Here is a 22,262-nt window from a genome sequence, read left to right on the forward strand (position 1 = left end):
CAGATGAATTGAGAGCAATGCTGTGGAGACCAGTAAGGGAAAGAATCGCATAAACTCCTACTATAGTTCCCTCTGTTAATTTAATCACTCAAAGCTCCCAGTCTGAATACATTCTGAATGAATCTAATTGTTGGTTGGATCTGCCGCAAAATGGCTACAATATAGAAACTCAAGTAATGAAGGGATCTTTCCAGAGAAAGGGTTCATCTCTTCACCTGTTAGCAATTGGAATTAGAAAGGTGATTTGGGGATCAGAAGGGGGCAGGCATCAACTTAAATTAGAGGCTGAGATTGTGTTTAGCATCACCATGTCAAAGTTGCCAGTTGTTAACCCACTAGAGAGAAAGAGAAATTAAAAGACTTGCATTTCTACTGAACCTTATTATATCTTTTAGAAACATCTGTTAGCGTCTTATGTAGAATGCTGATAAAATGCAGTGATTCTTGGCAGCCAAGAGAAACCTACAATTGGTGATGACTCGTTAACCTATTTTTTGGGTGGTGCTGGTTGAGGGAGGAATGTTGTCCAGGAGATTGGGAGAAATTCTTGCTCTTTTTGAGATACTTTATCCCCCTTGGGGCCCTGACTTGAGTTTCCTGTGTCATACGACATCACTGAAGTGTGTGGACAAGCAACCATATCTCAGGCCCCTGCAGCTGACACTCCTGGTGGCACGGGCAGGACTTCCTCTGGAGATTCCCCCTATTGTGGCTTTGATCAATGTTGCCACGCACTGATGCAATAGATCAAGAAAGGGCCTGGAGGACCGGAGGCCCAAGGCCCTATAATTGCTATAACTTGATCAAGTAATCTGTTGCTCAGTTGGTAGTGCTCTTGTTCCTGAGCCAGGAGGTTGTGAGTTCAAGTCCCTTTCCAGGACTTGAGCACAAAATTCTAGGCTGATGCTTTGTGCAGTAACAAGGGAGTGCTGTACTATTGGAGATGCTGTCATTCAGATGCCAGCACATCAAGGCTCTGTGTTCCTTCTTAGGTGAATATAAGAGGTTGTATGGCTCTACTTTAAAGAAGAGCAGAGGAGTTCTCCCTGGTGTCCAGGTCAATATTTATCCCTCAATCAACATTAAAAAAAACAGATTATCTGGGCATTATTATGATTGGAAGGGTGTTGCTTTGCACAAATTGGCTGCTGTTTCCTATATTATAACAGTGACTACATTTCAAAATTACCTAATTGGCCGTAATTTGGGCATCCTGCAATTGTGAAAGGTGCCATATAAATGCTGGTCTTTGTTTGTTATTATTTGAAAAGAATTGAATTGATTTCATCGAGGAAAAATATTGAAGCCTCCATGTGTGGAGTAGATCTACCTCTCTGTGACTGACAGGTTTGGCCTGTTCTTCTCCCAATACTGCCTCGTAATACTGTAAGTTCTGGATCATTACTTCATCATTCGGATGGAAAAGCAAATAGGTTTTGGCACATTCGATGGCCTTGGAATAGTTTTCAGCTGAAATCAGGACGAAGACAAAGCTGTTAAGGGCTGAACATCCAGAATGAGAACATGTATTTTAATGGAACAGGAAAAGACAATTAAACTCAACAAACCCTTTTTTTGACCTCAATAGTCCAACTGCTAACAGGGAAGGTAAACTTTTGTCACCTTCCGATTATGGTCCCCAAACATAGTTATGGCAACTTTTACTTGATACCAGTTGGCGAATGTTAAGCTGGGCAACTCAAACATTTTCTAAACCTGTACCAATTACATCACAGGAAGAGGTCCATCGTGCCAATACTAGTTTTTTGAAAGAGTCATCCAATTATTCCCACTCTCCTGTTCTTTTGCCAAAGATCTGTAAATTTCTCCTTTTAAAACATATCTCATTATCCACAAAACACATTCAGTAAAATCCACATGTACCTTTTTACAGGGGCGTATGGGTATGTGGCCTCTTTGTTAATCACAGATGTGTTTAATTCAACCCCCGAGGCAGATATTTGAAGTGGAGAGGGTAAGAGCACCATGCTGCTCCCTGCTTTGTGCACATGATGATGTTGGATTGGACAAGGTTTGGAAAAGATGACCAGAAGGGCTAAATGTGCGGCAAAACTCATTGCCCAGGTACACATGTGAAGTACTACCACTTGGGCAAGGTGCTGGACGATAACTGGTACCCACAGAACTCTACCTCAGAGTGACTTAATGTCTTTAGGGAAGGGGAGGAAATAAACTATAATTAAAAATCCTTACATGCAGAAACCTGCCCCTGTGATCCAACTCGCAAGGGGGAACGGAACCATTTTTGCAGGTTCTGGAACCCAACTTGCCTAAAAATGTAACTCCCACCCCCTCCCCTGGCCCTAGCGAGGTGACACTGCCCCTTTAAGAACATGAGACACTCACAGTTGTAATAAGCGAATTGAAGGTAGTCAAAATGGGCGGGGAGGAAGTCATCAATGGGCGTTTCTCTGTCAGGCCGACTTGCCAGCTCTATCACACAATTCTGTTTGCAGTTCAGCACCTGAATATAATGATCTGAAAGCAGATGACGAGTAAGATGGAGAGGTCACACTATAATGTACCAGTCTATGTACATACAAACCTGAAACAGCTGTTTGCTCCGGCCATATTCACATGCATTCTGTCATAATGGTCAGATAATTTTTTTAAGTGATGTTGGTTAAGTTAACTAGGACACCCAGGAGAACATCACTGTTTCTCTTTGAAATAATGCCATGGGATCATTTATACTCTCCTGAGAGAGCAACAATGATCTCAGTTTAGCATTTCAGCTGAAAGTTGGTGCCTGCAACAGTGTAACACTCCCTCAGTACTGCATTGGAGCATTAACCTAGATTTAGGCACCCAGAACTCTGGAGAGGGACTCAGCAAATACATGAGAGCACCACCACCACCAGCAAGTTCACCTCCAAGCCACTCACTATCCTGACTTGGAAATGTATCATTGTTCCTTCACTGTCACCAGGTCAAAATCCTGGAACTCCCTCCCTAACAGCACCGTGGGTGTACCTACACCCCATGGACTGCAGCGGTTCAAGAAGGCAGCTCACCACCACCTTCCCAAGGGCAACTAGGGATGGGCAATAAATGCTGGCCCAGACAGTGATGCACAAATCCTGTGAATGAATTAAAAAAAGAGGCTTGAGCCTACAACCACCTGCCTCAGAGGCACAAGTGCTACCAAATGAGCCACTGTTGAAGCGGCTGATGAAAGGTTCCTGGACCATTTTGGCTTCAGCACAAGTGAAAGTGTTACCTGTTATAGCCTGGAACAGGTCTGCATTGTAGTCCATGTAACTGTAGCCATCAAAGTTGTATGGACCCTCGCAGAGAGCACGACACTCCATGTCTGCCTTGAAGTATTCCACCAATGCATTTTCTAAATACTCGATTGCTGGCTCAAACTGCTCATCCGTGTAAAGTCGAACCCCTGTGCGGAAAGCTTCCTGAGAAACAAGGCAACAGAAGGGGTCAAAAGGATACCCATTCAAAGTTAACCACACAGTATCTACCTGCCTAGAGCTGCTGCATACACATCTGGTCTCTGCTTATACTCCTCATTGTGGGGCAGAATTCAGAGCACTGGTCCTGATGCCAAATGTCAGCATGTTTGCAACCCCACCTGTATGTTCCCAAGTCACGTTTGTTTCTTTGGATGCAGAATATCCATCTCCCCCATCCCATGCCCATCCTGCTGCATCCCACTTTCGTCAGTAAAGGATGTACAGGCTAATAATACATATAAACTAACATGCCTTGCTTATGCTACAACACTCTACTATAAAGAGTCGTTTAACCCAGGTCATAGCCACCATGAACGCACAGTACAAAGCTATCCATACTTCAGCATTGGTGACTATTAAATCTGCAACTTCAGTCCATAAAGTTATACTGTGATGTAGGAACTGAAATTATTCTGGGGTTTTACTTTGTTCATTAATTCTTGGAAAGTTGGTGCCACTGGCAAGGCTGGCATTTATTTCCCAACCCTGGTTGCCCTTGGGTGGTGGGCCTTTCCTTGAACCCTGGTAAACAGCAGTTTGATACAACTGAGTGGTTTGCTGGGACACTTCAGAGAACAGGTAACCATATTGGCACTGGTCTGGAATAAAATCTAGGACAGATGGGGGAAGGAGAACAAATTTCCTTCCCTAAAGGACATCAATGAACCAGTTGGCTTTTTAACAAGAACCCAACAGCTTAATGGTCACATTTACCAGATTTTTAAACTTAATTCAAATTCTCAAACTATCAAAGCGTGATTCTGAACTCACGTTTGCTGGCTTATTAGTCTAGGCCTTTGGATTCCTAGTCCAGTAATATAACCACTTACACTCTCATACCCATCCTGGGATACAGCTTTGCAAGTTAGCAAGTCATTACCATGTGGGGTTTGGCTTCCAGATCCTTAAAGTCTGAATCCTTCACGCCGGCCATCATCTTGTAATACTCCAGATTCTGCCTCATCTCCAGGTGTTCTGGGTTCACCACATAAAAGGTGTGAGCTGCAGCCACAGCCTTGTCCAGTTTCTTAATCTGTAACACAAAACACAGAGGACGTATTTTACACACCATCATAAGGACAGCCTAAGAGGTGTAGAAAATGGAGGAAGGGCACAGAAAATCAAATAGGGTAATGCCCCTGTGAGAGGCATATCAGCAGAAGGTGTTCCAATGAATACATCTCCCCATGTGATACTGAGACAGGAAGCTCCCACTGTCGACCCGTGCTCCATGTTTAACAGACTCAGAACTCAGGTCCTACAATTGGCCACAGCGCTCCTGGGCTTTTGAGGGGGAAACATCAGCCACAGGTCCCAGTCCTGATTCCTATCTGATGACTCCTGCTCTGCACAAACATTGGGCAAGAACTATATTGGGTTCGGCTAAGATGCCCTCTACCGTTTAACGATCCACTGATGCTCCCAAGTGAAGAATGGATTCTTGGGCAAGTCGCTGGCAGGATATGGTGCCAGAAAGATTCAGCAATTCAGAAAAATAGGGGAGAAGAGGTGAAGGGAAAGGATCAAACAAAAACTTCTATCAATGTCCCAGATGCTGATGGATCTGAAATATATTTCTAACACTTTTTGTCTTTATTTTAGATTTTCCTCATTTTCATTTTTTTTTGTGTGGGCTCTAAGTTAAAATGAGGCCGCAATTTTATTCCAGCACTTCAAAAGTGCCTTGTCAACAAGTATAGACAACTGTTAGTGGAAAGGGAGAAAGAAAAATGCCTCTTACACAAATGTTATGCTCATTAAAACAAGTGACACTGGGTGACGTGGAATTAAGAATCCATTGATAAAAACAAAAAACTGCGGATGCTGGAAATCCAAAACAAAAACAGAATTACCTGGAAAAACTCAGCAGGTCTGGCAGCATCGGCGGAGAAGAAAAGAGTTGACGTTTCGAATCCTCATGACCCTTCAACAGAACTGAATGAAGAATCCATCCCAGCCTTAGTTTGAACAATTTTTAAACTAATTTATCCAGCTCATGGCTCATTTTAGCCATTGAGTGGATGAGCCTTACAGACCAACAAGGTTACATGTTTTATCCCTAGTCGGTACTGAGAGAGCTGATCTCAGTGGAGACACTGGAAGGGATGCTCCAACTGGATTCTGCATTCCAGGTTGGGAAAAGGAAAATGGCCCAGGGAAGACTACACGTGAGTATGCGTTGGTAAGTACAGGATTGACCACTGCTCAGATGCTCCCCTGATAACCCTCGGTATTGGGGTGCACAAATGAATAATAGCCAGTTGGCATATGGCCAAAACCATGGAAGGTTATCCAAGCAAGCAGGCAAGGCCATCAGGAGGGGAAAGGAGAAAACTAGGATTACAATATGAAAGTTAGCCTCATGCTTCAGAGGATGTCCAAAAGGAGCATTGGATTAATTCAATCCACTGGGACACACAAAAAGAACAATATGCTATTCCACAGGTCCTTTAATATTGAAAGCTCCAATCTCCCCATCACAGAGGAAAAAAATCAACATGTCAGAGAATGATTACAGCAGAGAAGGAGGCCATTCATCCCATCAAGTCCATGCAGGCTCTCATTTGGGTGTGTAAAAAGGGATGACAGAATTCTTGGTTGAAAATGTGGCATTAAAAAAGCCTTTTAAAGGTGGGGAGGATCATAAGGAAAGCAGAAGGGTTTAGGGGTGGGATTGGATCTTCAGGACTGAGGTAAGATCAGGCTAATTACATATTCCCAACCAGTGAGAATTTGGTAATCTAAACTTCAAACCAAACACAGTGATCAAAGATTTATGTTGGACAAGTTTATACATGAATCTAATCATTAGCCGAGCCCAAACTGATTACAGTGTAGCATACAGCAGTCTGGAATCTCATCCAGTCAGGACTCCTGAAAAGATTATTATTGGATGTCAGGCCAAAAGGCTCCTGTTGATCCATGGCCTGATCCAACCTATGGCAAAGTCTATAACTGGTGGCAAGGGCCTCAGCTCAGGACAGAGATTGTGAACAGAGAGTTTTGATCTAACTACTTCACACAAAGAGTGGGGATTGTGGAATTGATTGCCCAGGATTACAATTCAGGCTTCTTCCCAATGCTTTAAGTTAGCATCTACAGAATATGTGTCTTACAGTTGGAGTAGCATTTCTACAAGGTGAGCAGTGAACCCTTCTACCACTGGGCTATGCACCAAATATAGTGCTTCCAACTCACTATATCCCTTTGACCTCTCCAAACTTGAACTAAATGCCATGTTGCCAGCTTTGTCTAAAATCTACAGATCATTATTTTTTAAAAAGATTATACTGGGGCAAATATTTGATCAGCAGATTACGTAGCAATTAGGTATTAATTAGGTAGTAATTCATCTCTTAAGTTTCACAGATACTTTAGCAATCTAACTCCATATAATGAGTCCCCATATTTCTGTAACCTCCTCCAGCCCTACAACCCTCCAAGATCTCTGTATTCTTCCAATACCAGCCTCTTGCACCTCTGTGATTTTCTTTGTTTCCTCCTTTAGTGGCTGTGCCTTCAATTGCCTAGGCCCTAAGATCTGGAGTTCTCTCCCCAAACCTCTCCACTTCTTTAATCTTCTCTCCTCCTTTAAGACACTATTTAAAACGTACATCCTTGAATGACCAAGATGTTGTTCTCTGTCCTAATGTGTCCTTATGTGACACAGTGTCATATTGTCTCTGATTAATGCTCCAGTGAAGCACCTTGGGCTGTATTAATTGGGCTGATTGACAGAGATAAGCGATCCCACAACCAATGGATCAGATCTAAGCTCTGCGGTCCTCCCACATCCAGTCGTGAATGGTGCTGGACAATTGAACAATTCACTGGAGGATGAAGCTCCACAAATATCCCTATCCTCAATGATGGGGGAGCCTAGCACATCAGTGAAAAAGATAAGGCTGAAGTATTTGCAACAATCTTCAGCCAGAAGTGCCGACTGGATGATCCATCTTGGCCTCCTCCGCTGGTCCCCAGGATCACAGATATCAGTCTTCACCCAATTCAATTCACTCCATGTGATATCAGGAAATGGCTGAAGGCACTGGATACTGAAAAGGCTAAGGGCCTTGACAATAATCTGGCAATAGCACTGAAGACTTATGCTCTGGAACTTGCTGCGCCCCTAGCCAAGCTGTTCCAGTACAGCTACAACACTGGCATCCATCTGGCTATGTGGAAAATTGCCCAGGTATATCCTGTACACAAAAAGCAGGGCAAATCCAACATGGCCAACACTGCCCCATCAGTCTACTCTCCATCATCAGTAAAGTAATGGAAGGGGTCATCAACAGTGCCAACAAGCGGCACTTGCTTAGCAATAACCTGCCCACTGACGCACAGTTTGGGTTCCGTCAGTGTCACTCAGCTCCTGACCTCATTACAGCCTTGGTTCGAACATAGACAAAAAAGCTGACCTCCAGAGGTGAGGTGAGAGTGATCGTCCTTGACATCAAGACCGCATTTGACCAAGTGTGGCATCAAGGAGCCCAAGTGAAACTGGAATCAATGGGAATTGGGGGTAAACTCCCACTGGTTGGAGTCATACTCAGCCCAAAGGATGATGGTTGTGGTTGTTCGAGGTCAATCATCTCAGTCCCAGGACATAGCTGTAAGAGTTCCTCAGAGTAGTGTCCTCGGCCCAACCATCTTCAGCTGCTTCATCAATGACCTTCCTTCCATCATAAGGTCAGAAGTGGGAATGTTCACTGATGATTGCACAATTTTCAGCACCATTTGCGACTCCTCAGATACTGAAGCAGTCCATGTCCAAATGCAGCAAGACCTGGACAATATCCAGGCTTGGGCTGACAAGTGGCAAATAATATTTGTGCCACACAAGTGCCAGGCAATGACCATCTCCAACAAGAGAGAATCTAACAATTGCCCCTTGACACTCAATGGCATTACCATCGCTGAATCCCCTACTATCAACATCCTGCGGTTACCATTGACCAGAAACTGAACTGGACTAGCCATATAAATACTGTGGCTACAAGAGCAGGTCAGAGGCTAGGAGTCCTGCAACAAGCAACTCATCTTCTGACTTCTGAAAGCCTGTCCACCATCTACAAGGCACAAGTCAGGAGTGTAATGGAATACTCTCCCCTTGCCTGGATGAGTGCGGCTCCAAAAACACTCGAGAAGCTTGACATCATCCAGGACAAAGCAGGCCTCTTGAGTTGCACCCCGTCCACAAACATTCACTACCTCCGCCACTGACGCACAGTAGCAGCAGTGTGTACCATCTACAAGATGCATTGCAGGAACTCACCAAGCCTCCTTAGACAGCACCTTCCAAACCCACGACCACTACCATCTAGACAAGGGCAGCAGATGTATGGGAACACCACCACCTGTAAGTTCCCCTCCAAGCCACTCACCATACTGATTTGGAAATATATCATCATTCCTTCACTGTTGCTGGGTCAAAATCCTGGAGCTCCTAACAATCTATGTTAAAAGGCATCATCAGCAATGGAGCCATCAGTGATAAAAAGGTAGTGAAACTCCCTTGGAGGCTTCGAGGGGGCAGTGGTGGGGGGAAGGATACAGGAAGAAGGACAAAATTTTGCACAGATTTTCTCCTCCCAAGGCCCTGTTTATATTTGACAAAAAGAGATAAAGTGAAAACCTGGACATATGAACTATTTTTAGGAAATTATCGGACATTTAATGAAAAACCTGGACTGTCCTGGCAAAACCAAGACTTCTGGTCACCCTAGGCTGGGGTAATTCTCCCTCAGCTTTCTGCTCTCTTGCCCTAATTCCCATTCTTCAACACAAACCTAGACCTAGTCAGCAAGTTATTCACCCTTAGGGTTAAACTTCATAGTTGAGCCCAATCTTATCCTGATGCCCACGCAGACAAAACTTTCCAGCTGGAAACAGGAGTGGGAATTTTGGTTCCATTTTCTCCTCCCATGTGCAAGGGTACTGAGGCCAACAGAGGAATTATGACAGCTGCTCTCTGTATGAGCCACAGATTGAACCATGGACCTGGGACCCACCCAAGCACTGCAATCAGTAACAAAGCCATCAAGGGCAAACCAGCTAGTTTTTCTTATTCCATTGGTATCTAATGTTATAGCATATTTCTATACTAGTTCTCCTTGCATGTACAGCGAGGTTTTTCAAAGTTAAGATGCCAAAGTGAAAATCCAAGATACCTCTATGATTGAAATAGTAAGAGAAGATGAACTAAATAAAGTAGATATGCAGTCTCTAGTACATTCCAGCTTCACAATGCCAGCACTAAAAGAGAACTGAACATCACTCTGGATGGCCAAGGACTGAAGCACGATCCTTACCTGTTTATCCAGGTGTCACTCTTGACAGAACCTTCACATACAGACAGCACCTCATCAAGACTGTGAACAAAATTAAAACCTGCAACAACCTCCTCAGTAAACTGGTCGATGCTTCATGGGGATCACAGGTCAACACCCTAAGTGCATCTGCTTCTGACACGTCTCAACTGCAGAATGCTGTGCCCCAGTGTGTTACCAATCTGCCCACACCAATCGTATCGATGTGCAACTCAACCCAACAATGCCCATCATTACAGGTACTCTCTAACCAACTCACCTCCCCTGGCTCCCAGCCGTGAGCAACACTGCCCCCCTTTCCTCACATCAGGAGGGTAATTGCAACAGGCCAGCTAATGCAGAAGGCCTACTCCAACCCACGCCTGTCCTTATTCAATGACCTTCTCGACCCACCAGCCGTACACCTTCCCTCACACTGCCCCATCTAGTTAAACCCAACTGCTGAGGATAACAGCAGCTGAGGGCCTATGGCAGGAGGATTGGCAGGAGAAAACACCCACCAGAAACCACTCTTTCATCATAGGCCCCGCTGCTTGGCAACTGGCTTTGATCTCCCACGGCTACACCGGGCTCCTTTAAACTGTTCCCAGCCTGGCCAAGGCCTCGGTGCCACCAAGGCCACCCAGGCTTCAGCTGTGGAGCAGTCCAAACAACAACTCACAATTGTTGAGGAGTGACCGCTGACTAAACCTGCAGGTGGGATTAAAGAACTCCATCTAGCCACTGACAAGGCCGTTAAAAGCAAAAAACTGCGGATGCTGGAAATCCAAAACAAAAACAGAAACGGAAATACCTGGAAAAACTCAGCAGGTCTGGCAGCATGGACGGAGGAGAGCACAGTTGACGTTTCGAGTCCTCATGACCCTTCGTAGAACTGAGTAAAAATAGGAAAGGGGTGAAATATAAGCTGGTTTAAGGTGGGGGGGGTGGTAGTGGTTTTGTTGGGACAAGCAGCCAGTAATAGGTGGAGATAACCAAAAGCTGTCACAGACAAAAGAACAAAGAGGTGTTGATATTATCTAAAGGAATGTGCTAATTAAGAGTGGAAGACAGGACAGATAAGGTACAGATAGCTCTAGCGGGGGGGGGGGGTGGGGGAATACTAAAAGGTAGAGATAAACAATGGCTGGAAATACATTTAAAAATAATGGAAATAGGTGGGAAAAGAAAAATCTATATAAATTATTGGAAAAAACAAAAAGGAGGGGGATGAAATGTGTGGGGGGTGGGGATGGAGGAGAGAGTTCAAGATCTAAAATTATTGAACTCAATATTCAGTCCAGAAGGCTGTAAAGTGCCTAGTCGGAAGATGAGGTGCTGTTCCTCCAGTTTGCGTTGAGTTTCACTGGAACAATACAGCAAGCCAAGGACAGACATGGGGGCAAGAGAGCAGGGTGGAGTGTTGAAATGGCAAGCAACAGGGAGGTCTGGGTAATGCTTGCTGACAGACCAAAGGTGTTCTGTAAAGCGGTTACCCAGTCTGCGTTTGGTCTCTCCAATGCAGAGGAAACCGCATTGGGAGCAATGAATGCAGTAGCCTAAGTTGAGGGAAGTGCAAGTGAAAAGCTGCTTCACTTGAAAGAAGAGTTTGGGCCCTTTGACGGTGAGGAGAGAGCAAGTGAAGGGGCAGGTGTTGCATCTTCTGTGGTTGCATGGGAAGGTGCTGTGGGAGGGAGTTGAGGAGTAGGGGGTGATGGAGGAGTACACCAGGGTGTCATGGAGGGAACAATCCCTACACAATGCCGACAGGGGGGGTGAAGGGAAGATGTGTTTGGTGGTGGCAACATGCTGGAGTTGGCGGAAATGGCAGAGGATGATCCTTTGAATGCAGAGGCTGGTGGGGTGATAAGTGAGGACAAGGGGGACCCTATCATGTTTCTGCGAGGGAGGAGAAGGCATGAGGGCGGATGCATGGGAGATGGACCGGACACAGTTGAGGGCCCTGTCAACTACCGTTGGTGGAAAACCTCGGTTAAGGAAGAAGGAAGACACGTCAGAGGAACTGTTTTTGAAAGTGGCATCATCGGAACAGATGCGACGGAGGCGAAGGAACTGAGAAAATGGGATGGAGTCCTTACAGGAAGCGGGGTGTGAGGAGCGGTAGTCAATGTAGCTGTGGGAGTCGGTAGGCTTGTAATGGATATTGGTCTATCACCAGAAATTGAGACAGAGAGGTCAAGAAAGGGAAGGGAAGTGTCAGAGATGGACCATGTGAAAATGATGGAGGGGTGGAGATTGGAAGCAAAGTTAATAAATTTTTCCAGGTCCTGACGAGAGCATGAAGCAGGACCAAATTAATCATCGATGTACTGGAGAAAGAGTTGTGGGAGGGGCCCGGAGTAGGGGCCGGCCCCATCCCAACTCTCTCTCTGGAACATCAATGATTACTTCGGTGCTGCTTCATGCTCTCATCAGGACCTGGAAAAATTTATTAACTTTGCTTCCAATCTCCACCCCTCCATCATTTTCACATGGTCCATCTCTGACACTTCCCTTCCCTTCCTTGACCTCTCTGTCTCAATTTCTTGTGATAGACTGTCCACCAATATCCATTACAAGCCTACCGACTCCCAGAGCCACCTCGACTACAGCTCCTCACACCCCGCTTCCTGTAAGGACTCCAGCCCATTGTCTCATTTCCTTCGCCTCCGTCACATCTGTTCTGATGATGCTACCTTCAAAAACAGTCCCTCTGACATGTCCTCTTTCTTCCTTAACTTAGGTTTTCTACCAACAGTGGTTGACAGGGCCCTCAATTGTGTCCGGCCCATCTCCTGCGCATCCGGCCTCATGCCTTCTCCTCCCTCCCAGAAACATGATAGGGTCCCCCTTGTCCTCACTTATTACCCCACTAGCCTCCGCATTCAAAGGATCATCCTCCACCATTTCCGCCAACTCCAGCATGATGCCACCACCAAACACATCTTCCCTTCACCCCCCCTGTCAGCATTGCGTAGGGATCATTCTCACCGTGACACCCTGGTCCACTGCTCCATCACCCCCTACTCCTCAACCCCCTCCCACAGCACCTTCCCATGCAACCACAGAAGATGCAACACCTGCCCCTTCACTTCCTCTCTCCTCACCATCAAAGGGCCCAAACTCTCTTTCAAGTGAAGCAGCTTTTCACTTGCACTTCCCTCAAATTAGGCTACTGCATTCGTTGCTCCCAATGCAGTTTCCTCTACATTGGAGAGACCAAACGCAGACTGGGTAACCGCTTTGCAGAACACCTTCGGTCTGTCCGCAAGCATTATCCCTGTCACTTGCCATTTCAACACACCACCCTGCTCTCATGCCCACATGCTTGCTGCATTGTTCCAGTGAAGCTCAACGCAAACTGGAGGAACAGCACCTCATCTTCCGACTAGGCACTTTACAGCCTTCTGGACTGAATATTGAGTTCAACAATTTTAGATCTTGAACTCTCTCCTCCATCCCCACCCCCCTCCCGTTTCTTCTCCCTCCTTTTTGTTCTTTCCAATAATTTATATAGATTTTTCTTTTCCCACCTATTTTCATTATTTTTAAATGTTTTTCCACCCATTGTTTATTTCTATCTTTTAGTATTCCCCACCCCAACTAGAGCTATCTGTACCTTATCTGAAACAAAAATAGAAATACCTGGAAAAACTCAGCAGGTCTGGCAGCATCGGCGGAGAAGAACAAAGTTGATGTTTCGAGTCCTCATGACCCTTCAACAGAACTAAGTAGAAATGGGAAAGGGTGAAATAGTTTGTACCTTATCTGAGCTGTCTTCTACTCTTAATTAGCACATTCCTTTAGATAATATCACCACCTTCAACATCTCTTTGTTCTTTTGTCTGTGACATCTTTTGGTTATCTCCACCTATTACTGGCTGCTTGTCCCAACAAAACCACCCTCCCTCCACCTTAAACCAGCTTATATTTCACCCCTTTCCTATTTTTACTTAGTTCTGTTGAAGGGTCATGAGGAATCGAAACGTCAACTCTTTTCTTCTCTGCCGATGCTGCCAGACCTGCTGAGTTTTTCCAGGTATTTCTGTTTCTGTTTTTGTTACTGACAAAGCCATTGTTTGGCTCTGTCACGACACACATGCTAAATAAAATAAATAGCTGAAGATGGTGTCAGCCGTGGCTCAGTTCACAGCCTTCTTGCCTCTGAGTCAGAAGGTTGTGAGATCAAGTCTCATTCCTAAGCCTGTTGCGTGCGATGTATTGAGGGAGCACTGCACTGTTGGACATACCAGTTTTTGGATGAGATGTTAAATCGAGGCCCTGTCTGCTCTCTCAGGTGTATGGTAAAGATCCCATGGTACTCCCCAGTGTCCTGGCCAATGATAATTCCTCAACAAACATCATTTAAAAAAACAGATTATCTGGTCAATGCCGTATAGGAGCAGGGTTAGACCATTTAGCCCAGGGGTGGGGGACCTTTTATCACACATTGACGTTCACACATGGACAAAATCAGTCTTAGGCTGCACACGCGTAAAAGTCAACCTAATTTAGTATTTTTAGGGAAAATACAGAAATGTTCATCTCGCCTGCTGTTCTAATGCAATGGCTGAATTTGAATATTATATTGTTAAACATTATCATACTAACTTAGCTGATGCTTTTATCCAAAGCACATTCATAACGATGGTGCTAAATGCTGTTTTGAAGGCGCTATTGTCATAGGTCTATGTTTTTAGAAGCCTTGATGCGGGCCCGGTGAAATTGAGCAACAGGCTGGATCCGGCCTAGGTTCCCATCCCTGATTTAGCATCTTGAGGCTGTTCAGTGAGATCAACTGGGGCCTAACTCCATACCACCTTTGCTCCATATCTCTTAATGCCTTTAGTACAATAAAAATCCATCAATCTCAAATATAAAAGTGACAACTGATATAGCATTAATAGCAATTTGTGGAAGAGAGTTCCAAACTTCTATCACCTTTTTTCCACGTAAAAGTATTTCTGAATGTCAGCCCAGAATGGTCTGGTTCTAATTGTTAGATAATGCCCTCTAGTCCTGGCTCCCCAAATAGTTTCTATCCACCCTATCCGCCTCCCATAATACCTTGAAAACTTCAATCAAATCACCCCTTATAACTTCTGAATTCCAGGGACTACAACTCCAGTTTATGGGAGATTGCTATCTTGATGCAAATTTTTCTATTTGTTTTTTTAAAAAAAAACAAATAGATGCTACTATTGCAGGTAAAAGAAATGATGAGGCAGGTAAAGAGTATGAGACTGTGTAAAACAATGTGAGGAAAATCATTGTATTAAACAAGATGGGATGTTGACAGATTCCTACTAATTAAAGAAATTTGCAACAAGTGGCTGGGCAACTGAAAAATGTTATTTCAAATCACCCAAATCAAGGACTATTTCCACGGGAGATATAAGCTTATTTCTTATTTAGTTTTCAGACGTGGAGCCAGGACTCCTCCAAAGCTCACTGGGGATTTTTATATCCGCTTGCAGACCTTGCTTGGAATGGAAGCTGCAAGCAGCCACAGGGAGCTTCAGCTGACAGCCGACTTCAACGTGGCAGTCAGGCTAGTGGACTTGGCTGGGGGAGGGGGAGGCCCAGCTGCAGCTCTCCGCCAAAGACAGGAGTAAAGCAGACTAAACATGTCGCCAGAGGGCAACGGGTCTGGGGCAGGCAACACCTTTTGTGTCCTTTTCAATGCCAAACCAAGCAAATGTTAAACGAATGAGTGTTAGTGGCCACAATGTACCCACTTCTCAGCCAAAGCTCAGCAGGAGCTCAAGCATTTGAATCAAACCTGACACAAATTCTGCAGGTACAACAGGGCTGAAAATAGTTCTCTACAATCTGTAGAGGGTTCACATCAAGAAAGGAGCAAGAGAATCTTCTCAATTTGACACTCAGTGCTGACTGTGTTACAATATTTCTTACCATTGTTAAACCAGGATAAAATCGACATTTTTTTTGGCCCATAAGTTATTCCCTATTTCTGCAGAGCAGAGTAGGCTCATAGGGTGAGGGGATTTCAGTCCTCTCATTACCTCCATCTCAGACCCATTTTTCAGTGGAATATCTGACCTGGCTAGAAAGAGCTAGGTAGCTTTCAAACTGGAGAAACATTTCATTCCTCATCACTACCACCCCTCACTATAGTGAGCACAGCATTCACCATTTCAAACCTCTAGTGCATGAAGAAGCAAGGGAGAATCCTTTAAGATTCAGCTTCCATGGGGTTTCAAAAATAAAAATGTGAATTATTATTTTAAGCGATGCCAATTGAGGTATCTATTAATCACAGAAAGGCTCTATAAATCAGATGCTGGAGCTTGTCTAGATGATAATAGATTTGAAGATTGAGAGGAGAGTTTCCATTTAGAGGGAGATGCAGAATGTGTTTGAAGGTATCATGGGTAGTTCCGATTAACATTACCTTGAAATAAGCCATTTGTAGGTAGTTGTAGGGAGTCCTCTTCTGGAACTCAATCAGAAGCTCCTCGGAGATCTGATGCATGGAGTAGGGCCCGAGTTTGTCTTCCTCACACTCCTTCAGGCAATCGGCCTTCCTCAGCACCGTATTGAAGAAGTTTGTGTCGAAGAAGAATTCCTGGCCACTGCTGGAGATGGCAAACCTCGTCTTGTTGTTGCAGTGGGTCCAGCAATGGATCTTAGTCCGGCGCAGGGCCATTTGGTTCTTCAGTGCCCGCTCCATGTTGATGATCACCCCTTGCCAGTCGTTGCGGTAATAGGCCTCCACCGCAGCGCTGAACAGGCGATCATACGACTCCAGTGGGGTATGACCTTGCTCCTGCTGTTGGGCACTGTTCCCTCCGGCCAAGATAAGCGTGAGGAAGATAGACCAGAGGGCCATGTTGGTGATGGAGAGAAACGGAGGGAGAGAGAGAGAAAGAAAGAGAGAGACAGAGGCACTGCAGCCTTGTGAGGAACAGGAGTTAGGATGAAATTTGAACTCGAGAGAGTGCTTCCTCCCTGAGGGAGGAGCCTAGGCCTGTCTCCTCCCTGCAGCCAGTCACAAACTGCTCACAAACTCTTAAAATCTTTAAACATGGAATGTTTATGTGTTACAGTTAGCGTTAAGCTCAAGGCAGGGGAGAATGGAATTTCTGAAATGTGGGGGAAACAACGATTCACTTCAGAGAAGCTGAACAAAAAAAAAAAAAATCACAAGGATCCTCGACCTCCAGCTCTGATTTCAGGGACTGGGGGCTGGGTTCAACTTATTCCTTTCCGCTTTCAAAAACCTTGTTAAAATCTTGTCGCCTGCCCGACCCCTCCTCCCGAACTGCTCCTTGCTGTCCGATTCCCTCTCTGGAAAAGGCCTGGGGATGTTTCATGGTCTTAAAGGTGCTTGCAAAGCACAAGTTGTTATTTTAAAGAAGTCAAGGCTGCTTTACCCAAAACATAAGGCCCGCAGCTTTCACCCCTTGCAGAATCTCTTGCCTTCCTCATATCTACAGGGCGGTCTCCACTTTTCCAGTTAGCTGTTCTGGAAACAATGGGAGTTGCAAATGTGTGCAAAAATTAATTAGCAAATCCGAAGGCAGGAATTCCTATCCTCTGATCACTTCTTGTTTGTTGCAGCAAGGGTGGAAGGAATTTGGGAATTCCCTGCTCACGTTCACTTTACATAATCCAATACAATCCCCATGTATCCTGGTGCTAAATAGATAGAGAAGCACTTTTACTTAAACATAGCATTTGACTATTCAACCTCCCCCCGCTCCCCTTGCGTCAGGGGGCTCCTGTCTTTGAAAACAGTTGGTTCTAATGTGTATATATGCATCGGTGTGTGTGTGTGTGTGTGTGTCTATGTGTGTGTGTGTCTGTGTGTGTGTGTCTATGTGTGTGTGTGTGTGTGTGTGTGTCTATATGTGTGTGTCTATGTGTGTGTGTGTCTATGTGTGTGTGTGTCTATGTGTGTGTGTATGTGGACACACACTGGTGATGGGAGGAGGGGAAGCTGGAGCTACCCATAGAGACCTAGCAAATGTAACCCTTTCATTACCACATTGAACCACCAGGACTTTGACTTTACCAATAGTTACTGCTGGCAACCCTTCAGGATTGTCCCAGAGCCTCCAGGGATTAAAGACAATTCTCCTGATGCAGCAAAATTCAGGAGAAAAATAATATCACAAAAAATTGGGAGGGATAAAAATGTATATTTTTTGACCTCTATCATTTATTGGTTTTAAAATATTGAAGGCGGGGAATAAAGGTCACTTTACTAGGTGGGGCAGTTGGTGAAAGAGGGTCATATGATAAAACCTCCAGGAGTGAGCCCGAAGAGAGTTGGCAGCCCCAAGCATCATGTACCCGTGTTTCATACTGGGCTTCCCAATGTTCGGGTCTGTGAGGAGATCCCATTGGGTCCACAGCGTGATCAGACGTGAGGTTTGTTTTCTTGTCTTGCCATTGAATAATTACCATTGCAGAATTTTAATTAAAAGCAAAATTTAATGAGGTGAAATGAGGAGAAAGTCTTTTACGCAGCAAATTGCTCTGATCTGGAATGCACTCCTGAAAGGGCGATGGAAGCAGATTCACCAGTAACATTCAAGGAGGAATTGGATAAATTCTTGAATGGGATAAAATTTACGGGACTATGAAACCGGGGAAGGGAATTGGATTGCTTTTTCAAAGATATCGCACAGGCATTGGGCCAAATGACCTCCTTTGGGGCTGAATCATGCTATAAGGCAACAAGAGGAAAAACAAAATTGTTACAGGAATGTGAAAGAATAGTGGGAAGAGGAAGAGGAGTATTCATATTGAAGGAAGAATAACCAAATGTGAGCTGATATATTTTGGTAGAAGGAATAGAGAGAGGAGATATAGACTTTAATGCCATATTTCTAAACAATGTGCAGGGATAGAGGTGCCTGGAGGTTCATGTACACAGATCCTTGTAGATAGCAGGGCACATTGAGAGCATCTTTGGCTTCATCAATAGTGGTATTGAGTACAAAGTAAGGAAGCTATGCTGAACATTTATAAAGCTCTGATTAGGTTGCAACCAGAGAATTGTGTCCAGTTCTAATCACCATGCATTATCTAAGATGTGAGAGTACAGAAGCACTGTTTTTGGGATGTTTCCAGGATGAGAGATTTTAGCTACAAGGTTAGGTTGGAGAAGCTGGCGTTGTTCTTAGTTACGCGTGGTCCCCAGGCGCGGTTCCCCCAAATTGTCATGATCCCAGATGAGATGCCCCAAATTGTTACGCTCTCAGGTGAGGAGGGATGAACTGGTTCCCTTCCTTTATTCAACCCTCTCAGTTGGTCACAGCAAGGTTAATTTAAAAAGGATCTCTTCCTTCATGGATTACTTTTTCCAGCCCAAACGTACTTATGTTTTAAAAAGGAGCCAATTTAACCAGGCTTTCTTGAGTTAAAGAAAGAGTGAGTTTATTAGTTACCATAACACGAGATAAAATAATAAGAACACAACACACAGATTAGAAATGAGAAGTGAGTCCAGAAATAAAAGTTAAAAATATATTCGAATCAGTCTTTGTCTGGTCCGTGAGGAGTAGATGTTGAAAAGTTGCAGCTGTTAAGTTGGATGACTTTGGTAGTGCTGACTTTGGCAGTTGAGGAGTTGGTTTGGAGATTCTTGGTTCTGCAGGTTGGCTGAAAGGAGTTGTCCTGTTTCCTTTTCAACTGTGGCTTTGCTGACTTGTGACTTACTTCTAGCAATCAGAGAAAGAGGAGAGATTATTTTATCTGCAAGCACAGAGATGCCCAGTTGATGTTCTTCAGCTGTCACCTTCAAAACGCACGCTAGCACCAGAACAGAACACCAAAACTAGTACGCAGAGGCCAGCATTGAAGTTGGCTTTCAACCCCTTTTCTTGTGTATTCATGGAAGGGAAAAAACGAGCAAGTCTTTCACACAGATCTGCTTTTTTGTCAACCCGGGACATGTGCCAGACATCCTTTCCCACAATTTTATGTGCGTTCAGATGGAACGCAAAATTCAGGCCCCTGTGTCCACCCCTTGCTGTGATGCTGGGTTAAATATCATCAATGGGGTTTGGGTGTTTTTCCTGGCTGTTCGGTTCCAAATTGCTAACAATAGCCAAGCTGCTCATACCGTGCTTTTCCCTGGCTCCAGGCTGTCTTCTACAAAGGCTGCTGTGCTGAGCTGTTTTTATCAGCCTGCCTCTGGTCCCATGAACTTACTGGCCCAAACCGAGGCACTTTTACCGGTCTAATTGTCAGGAGGTTAGTGGGCTGTGCTGTGACATCCACCTTGTGTAGGGATTCTGGTTCAGGTACTTCACATTTAGTGAGTTTTTCATCAACACTGTTCTGATTGAGGTCTAAAGCTTGTTTGGTTTTGTCTGGTTTTCCAGGCCTAACCCCTGCATGGGTTTCCCTATTCTTCTTGTGATCTTCACAAGTTTTGCCTACTTTCAGGTAGACTCTCCTCTCTTTCTATTTTTCTTCAGGAGGGGGTCTTCCCTTAACCTGTCCCCCGTGCTCAGGGATACCACTGCCGTCATTTGGAGGTTCAGCTCTTGCTGCACTGCCCTACAGCTCATCACCGAGGTGAGGCATCCCCCTCACCATCTGCATGTGTACTTGGGACCCTCCCTGTTCTCCCTATAAAGTTGCAAAAATGGTGTGGATTAGCCAGACCTTGAGCTCGACCCAAAGGGGTATGAGCTTCTTTCTTTTTAAGTTGTCTTGTTGGGTCTGGGACATTCTGTGCCCCCAGCCCCTATCTGTGTGTATGTGAGAGAGAATGTGTGTGTGTGTGTGCGTGTGTGTGTGTGTGTGTGTGTGTGCGCATGTGTGTGAGAGAGAGAGAGTGTGTGTGCGAGTGTGTGTGTGTGAGTATGTGAGAGTATGAATGAGTGTGTGTGAGTGCGCATGTGAGTATGTGAGTGTGTGTGTATGAGTGTGTGCTTGCATGTGTGTGAGTATATGAGTGCATGCATGTGTGTAAGAGAGAGTGTGTGTGCGTGCGGGCGTGTGTGTGTGAGAGTATGAGTGAGTGAGTGCACATGTGAGTATGTGAGTGTGTGTGTGTGCATGTGAGCGTGTGTGTGTGTGCATGAGTTTGAGTGTGTGAGTGTGTGTGTGTGTGAAAGTGTATGTGTGTGGGAATGTGTGTGCATGTGAGAGTGAGTGAGTGTGTGTATATGAGTGTATGTTTGTATGTATGTGTGAGTGTGTTTGTCTGTGAGTGTGTGTGTGCGTGTATAAAATATATGAAAGACAGTTTGAAAAAAATCAGTGAATCTGAAAGCTGGGCAGAATATGTTTCAAACTGTTGGTGTTGTCAGCCACTAATGCACCAATAATAATCCAATCACCAACAGAAAGTCCATCCAATCCTGTCTGCTCCTCACCTGATGGTGCTGATTTTTACTAGGTACAACTTTGTAAAAGGCCAGTAACGACCACATCACCTTGCCTGAATGGCCACTCTTGTCCTATGAATGGCAACTGGCTATTTCTCCACAGGGGGCATCATTGTCGAGTCTGCTCCTGTCTTTACCTGAAGCCCCTACACTTGCTCTATCCAGCAGGAATCACAGAGAGATATCTGGAATGGGAACCCTGGATGATTGTCTTTTCTTTCCTTCCTCTCTCTAGCTTAGGAGTGTTGAGACCGGGCACAATGCAAACAGAGTTCAAACCTGTGACCTTCCCAGCCTGTGAGTCTCAGTATCACACCACACAGTGTTTCTATAGATGACCCATGGAGCAGCACATTGACAAACCACCAGCCATCAATTGCATCAGAATTAAGCTCGCCAAAATTATCGCCTGAGGCTTTTTGACTCTCATTTCTGATGCAGAAGGTTTTGGGGTCAAGTCCCACTCCAGAGACTTGAAACAAAATCTCATCCAGCACCTCAATGAGGTACTGAGAGGACACTGCACTGTCGGAGTTTCCAGCTTTTGGGTGAGAGGTTAAAGCGAGGCCCTGTCTGCTCTCTCAGGTGGTTGTAGAAGATCCCATGGCACCGCTGTGAAGAAGAGCACGGGTGACATACCGATTGTCCTGGCCAATAATTATCCCACAACCAACTTCCCCAAGACAAATTATCTTGTCATTATTTTATTTCTGTTTGTGGGATCTTGCTGTGTGCAAATTGGTTGCTGTGTTTCCTGCATTATTACAGTGACTACACTTTAGATATGCTTCACTGATTTGTAAAGTGATTGATTGGCATATCCTGAGGTTGAGCCGGGTGCTATGTAAATACAGGTCCTTTTATTCTTTTAGAGTGCAGTTGCTGCAACATAGATTTGTTTGTACACTATTCTCTCTGCTCTTGTCTGAGTACTTTTTGATTTAGCTGTGTTCTGAGAATGGTGTTTCTCCTTTTGTTCCGCTGTGTTCCTGGATCAGCCGGCCTCAGAACTCGTGTGTCTGTGACGTAACCACAAAGTTACACAAGCTAACAATGACAGGTAGCTGCCTGTCACTATCCTGATCACAACC

The 22,262-nt window shown here is 44.9% G+C and overlaps 1 protein-coding gene across 2 annotated transcripts in view; it reads right to left on the minus strand.

Annotated features, from left to right (window-relative positions):
* The window catches only part of p3h1 (prolyl 3-hydroxylase 1), a 37,311-nt gene extending 20,053 nt beyond the window's left edge, over window positions 1-17,258 (minus strand). The window contains exons 1-5 of one of the 2 annotated variants that reach the window (XM_041205738.1): window positions 17,197-17,258; window positions 4,369-4,521; window positions 3,242-3,431; window positions 2,368-2,499; window positions 1,331-1,470 (exon numbers count right to left, since the gene is read on the minus strand). In XM_041205738.1, the coding sequence (XP_041061672.1) occupies window positions 1,331-1,470; window positions 2,368-2,499; window positions 3,242-3,431; window positions 4,369-4,521; window positions 17,197-17,205 (624 nt within the window). In that variant the 5' untranslated portion in view covers window positions 17,206-17,258. Of the gene's footprint in view, window positions 1-1,330; window positions 1,471-2,367; window positions 2,500-3,241; window positions 3,432-4,368; window positions 4,522-16,214; window positions 17,009-17,196 lie in introns of those variants that run through there. The other variant, XM_041205736.1, reaches the window with a different exon arrangement.
* Window positions 17,259-22,262: the final 5,004 nt, after the last annotated feature.

This window comes from Carcharodon carcharias, chromosome 15, assembly GCF_017639515.1.
Source record: "Carcharodon carcharias isolate sCarCar2 chromosome 15, sCarCar2.pri, whole genome shotgun sequence".
NCBI lineage: Eukaryota > Metazoa > Chordata > Chondrichthyes > Lamniformes > Lamnidae > Carcharodon > Carcharodon carcharias.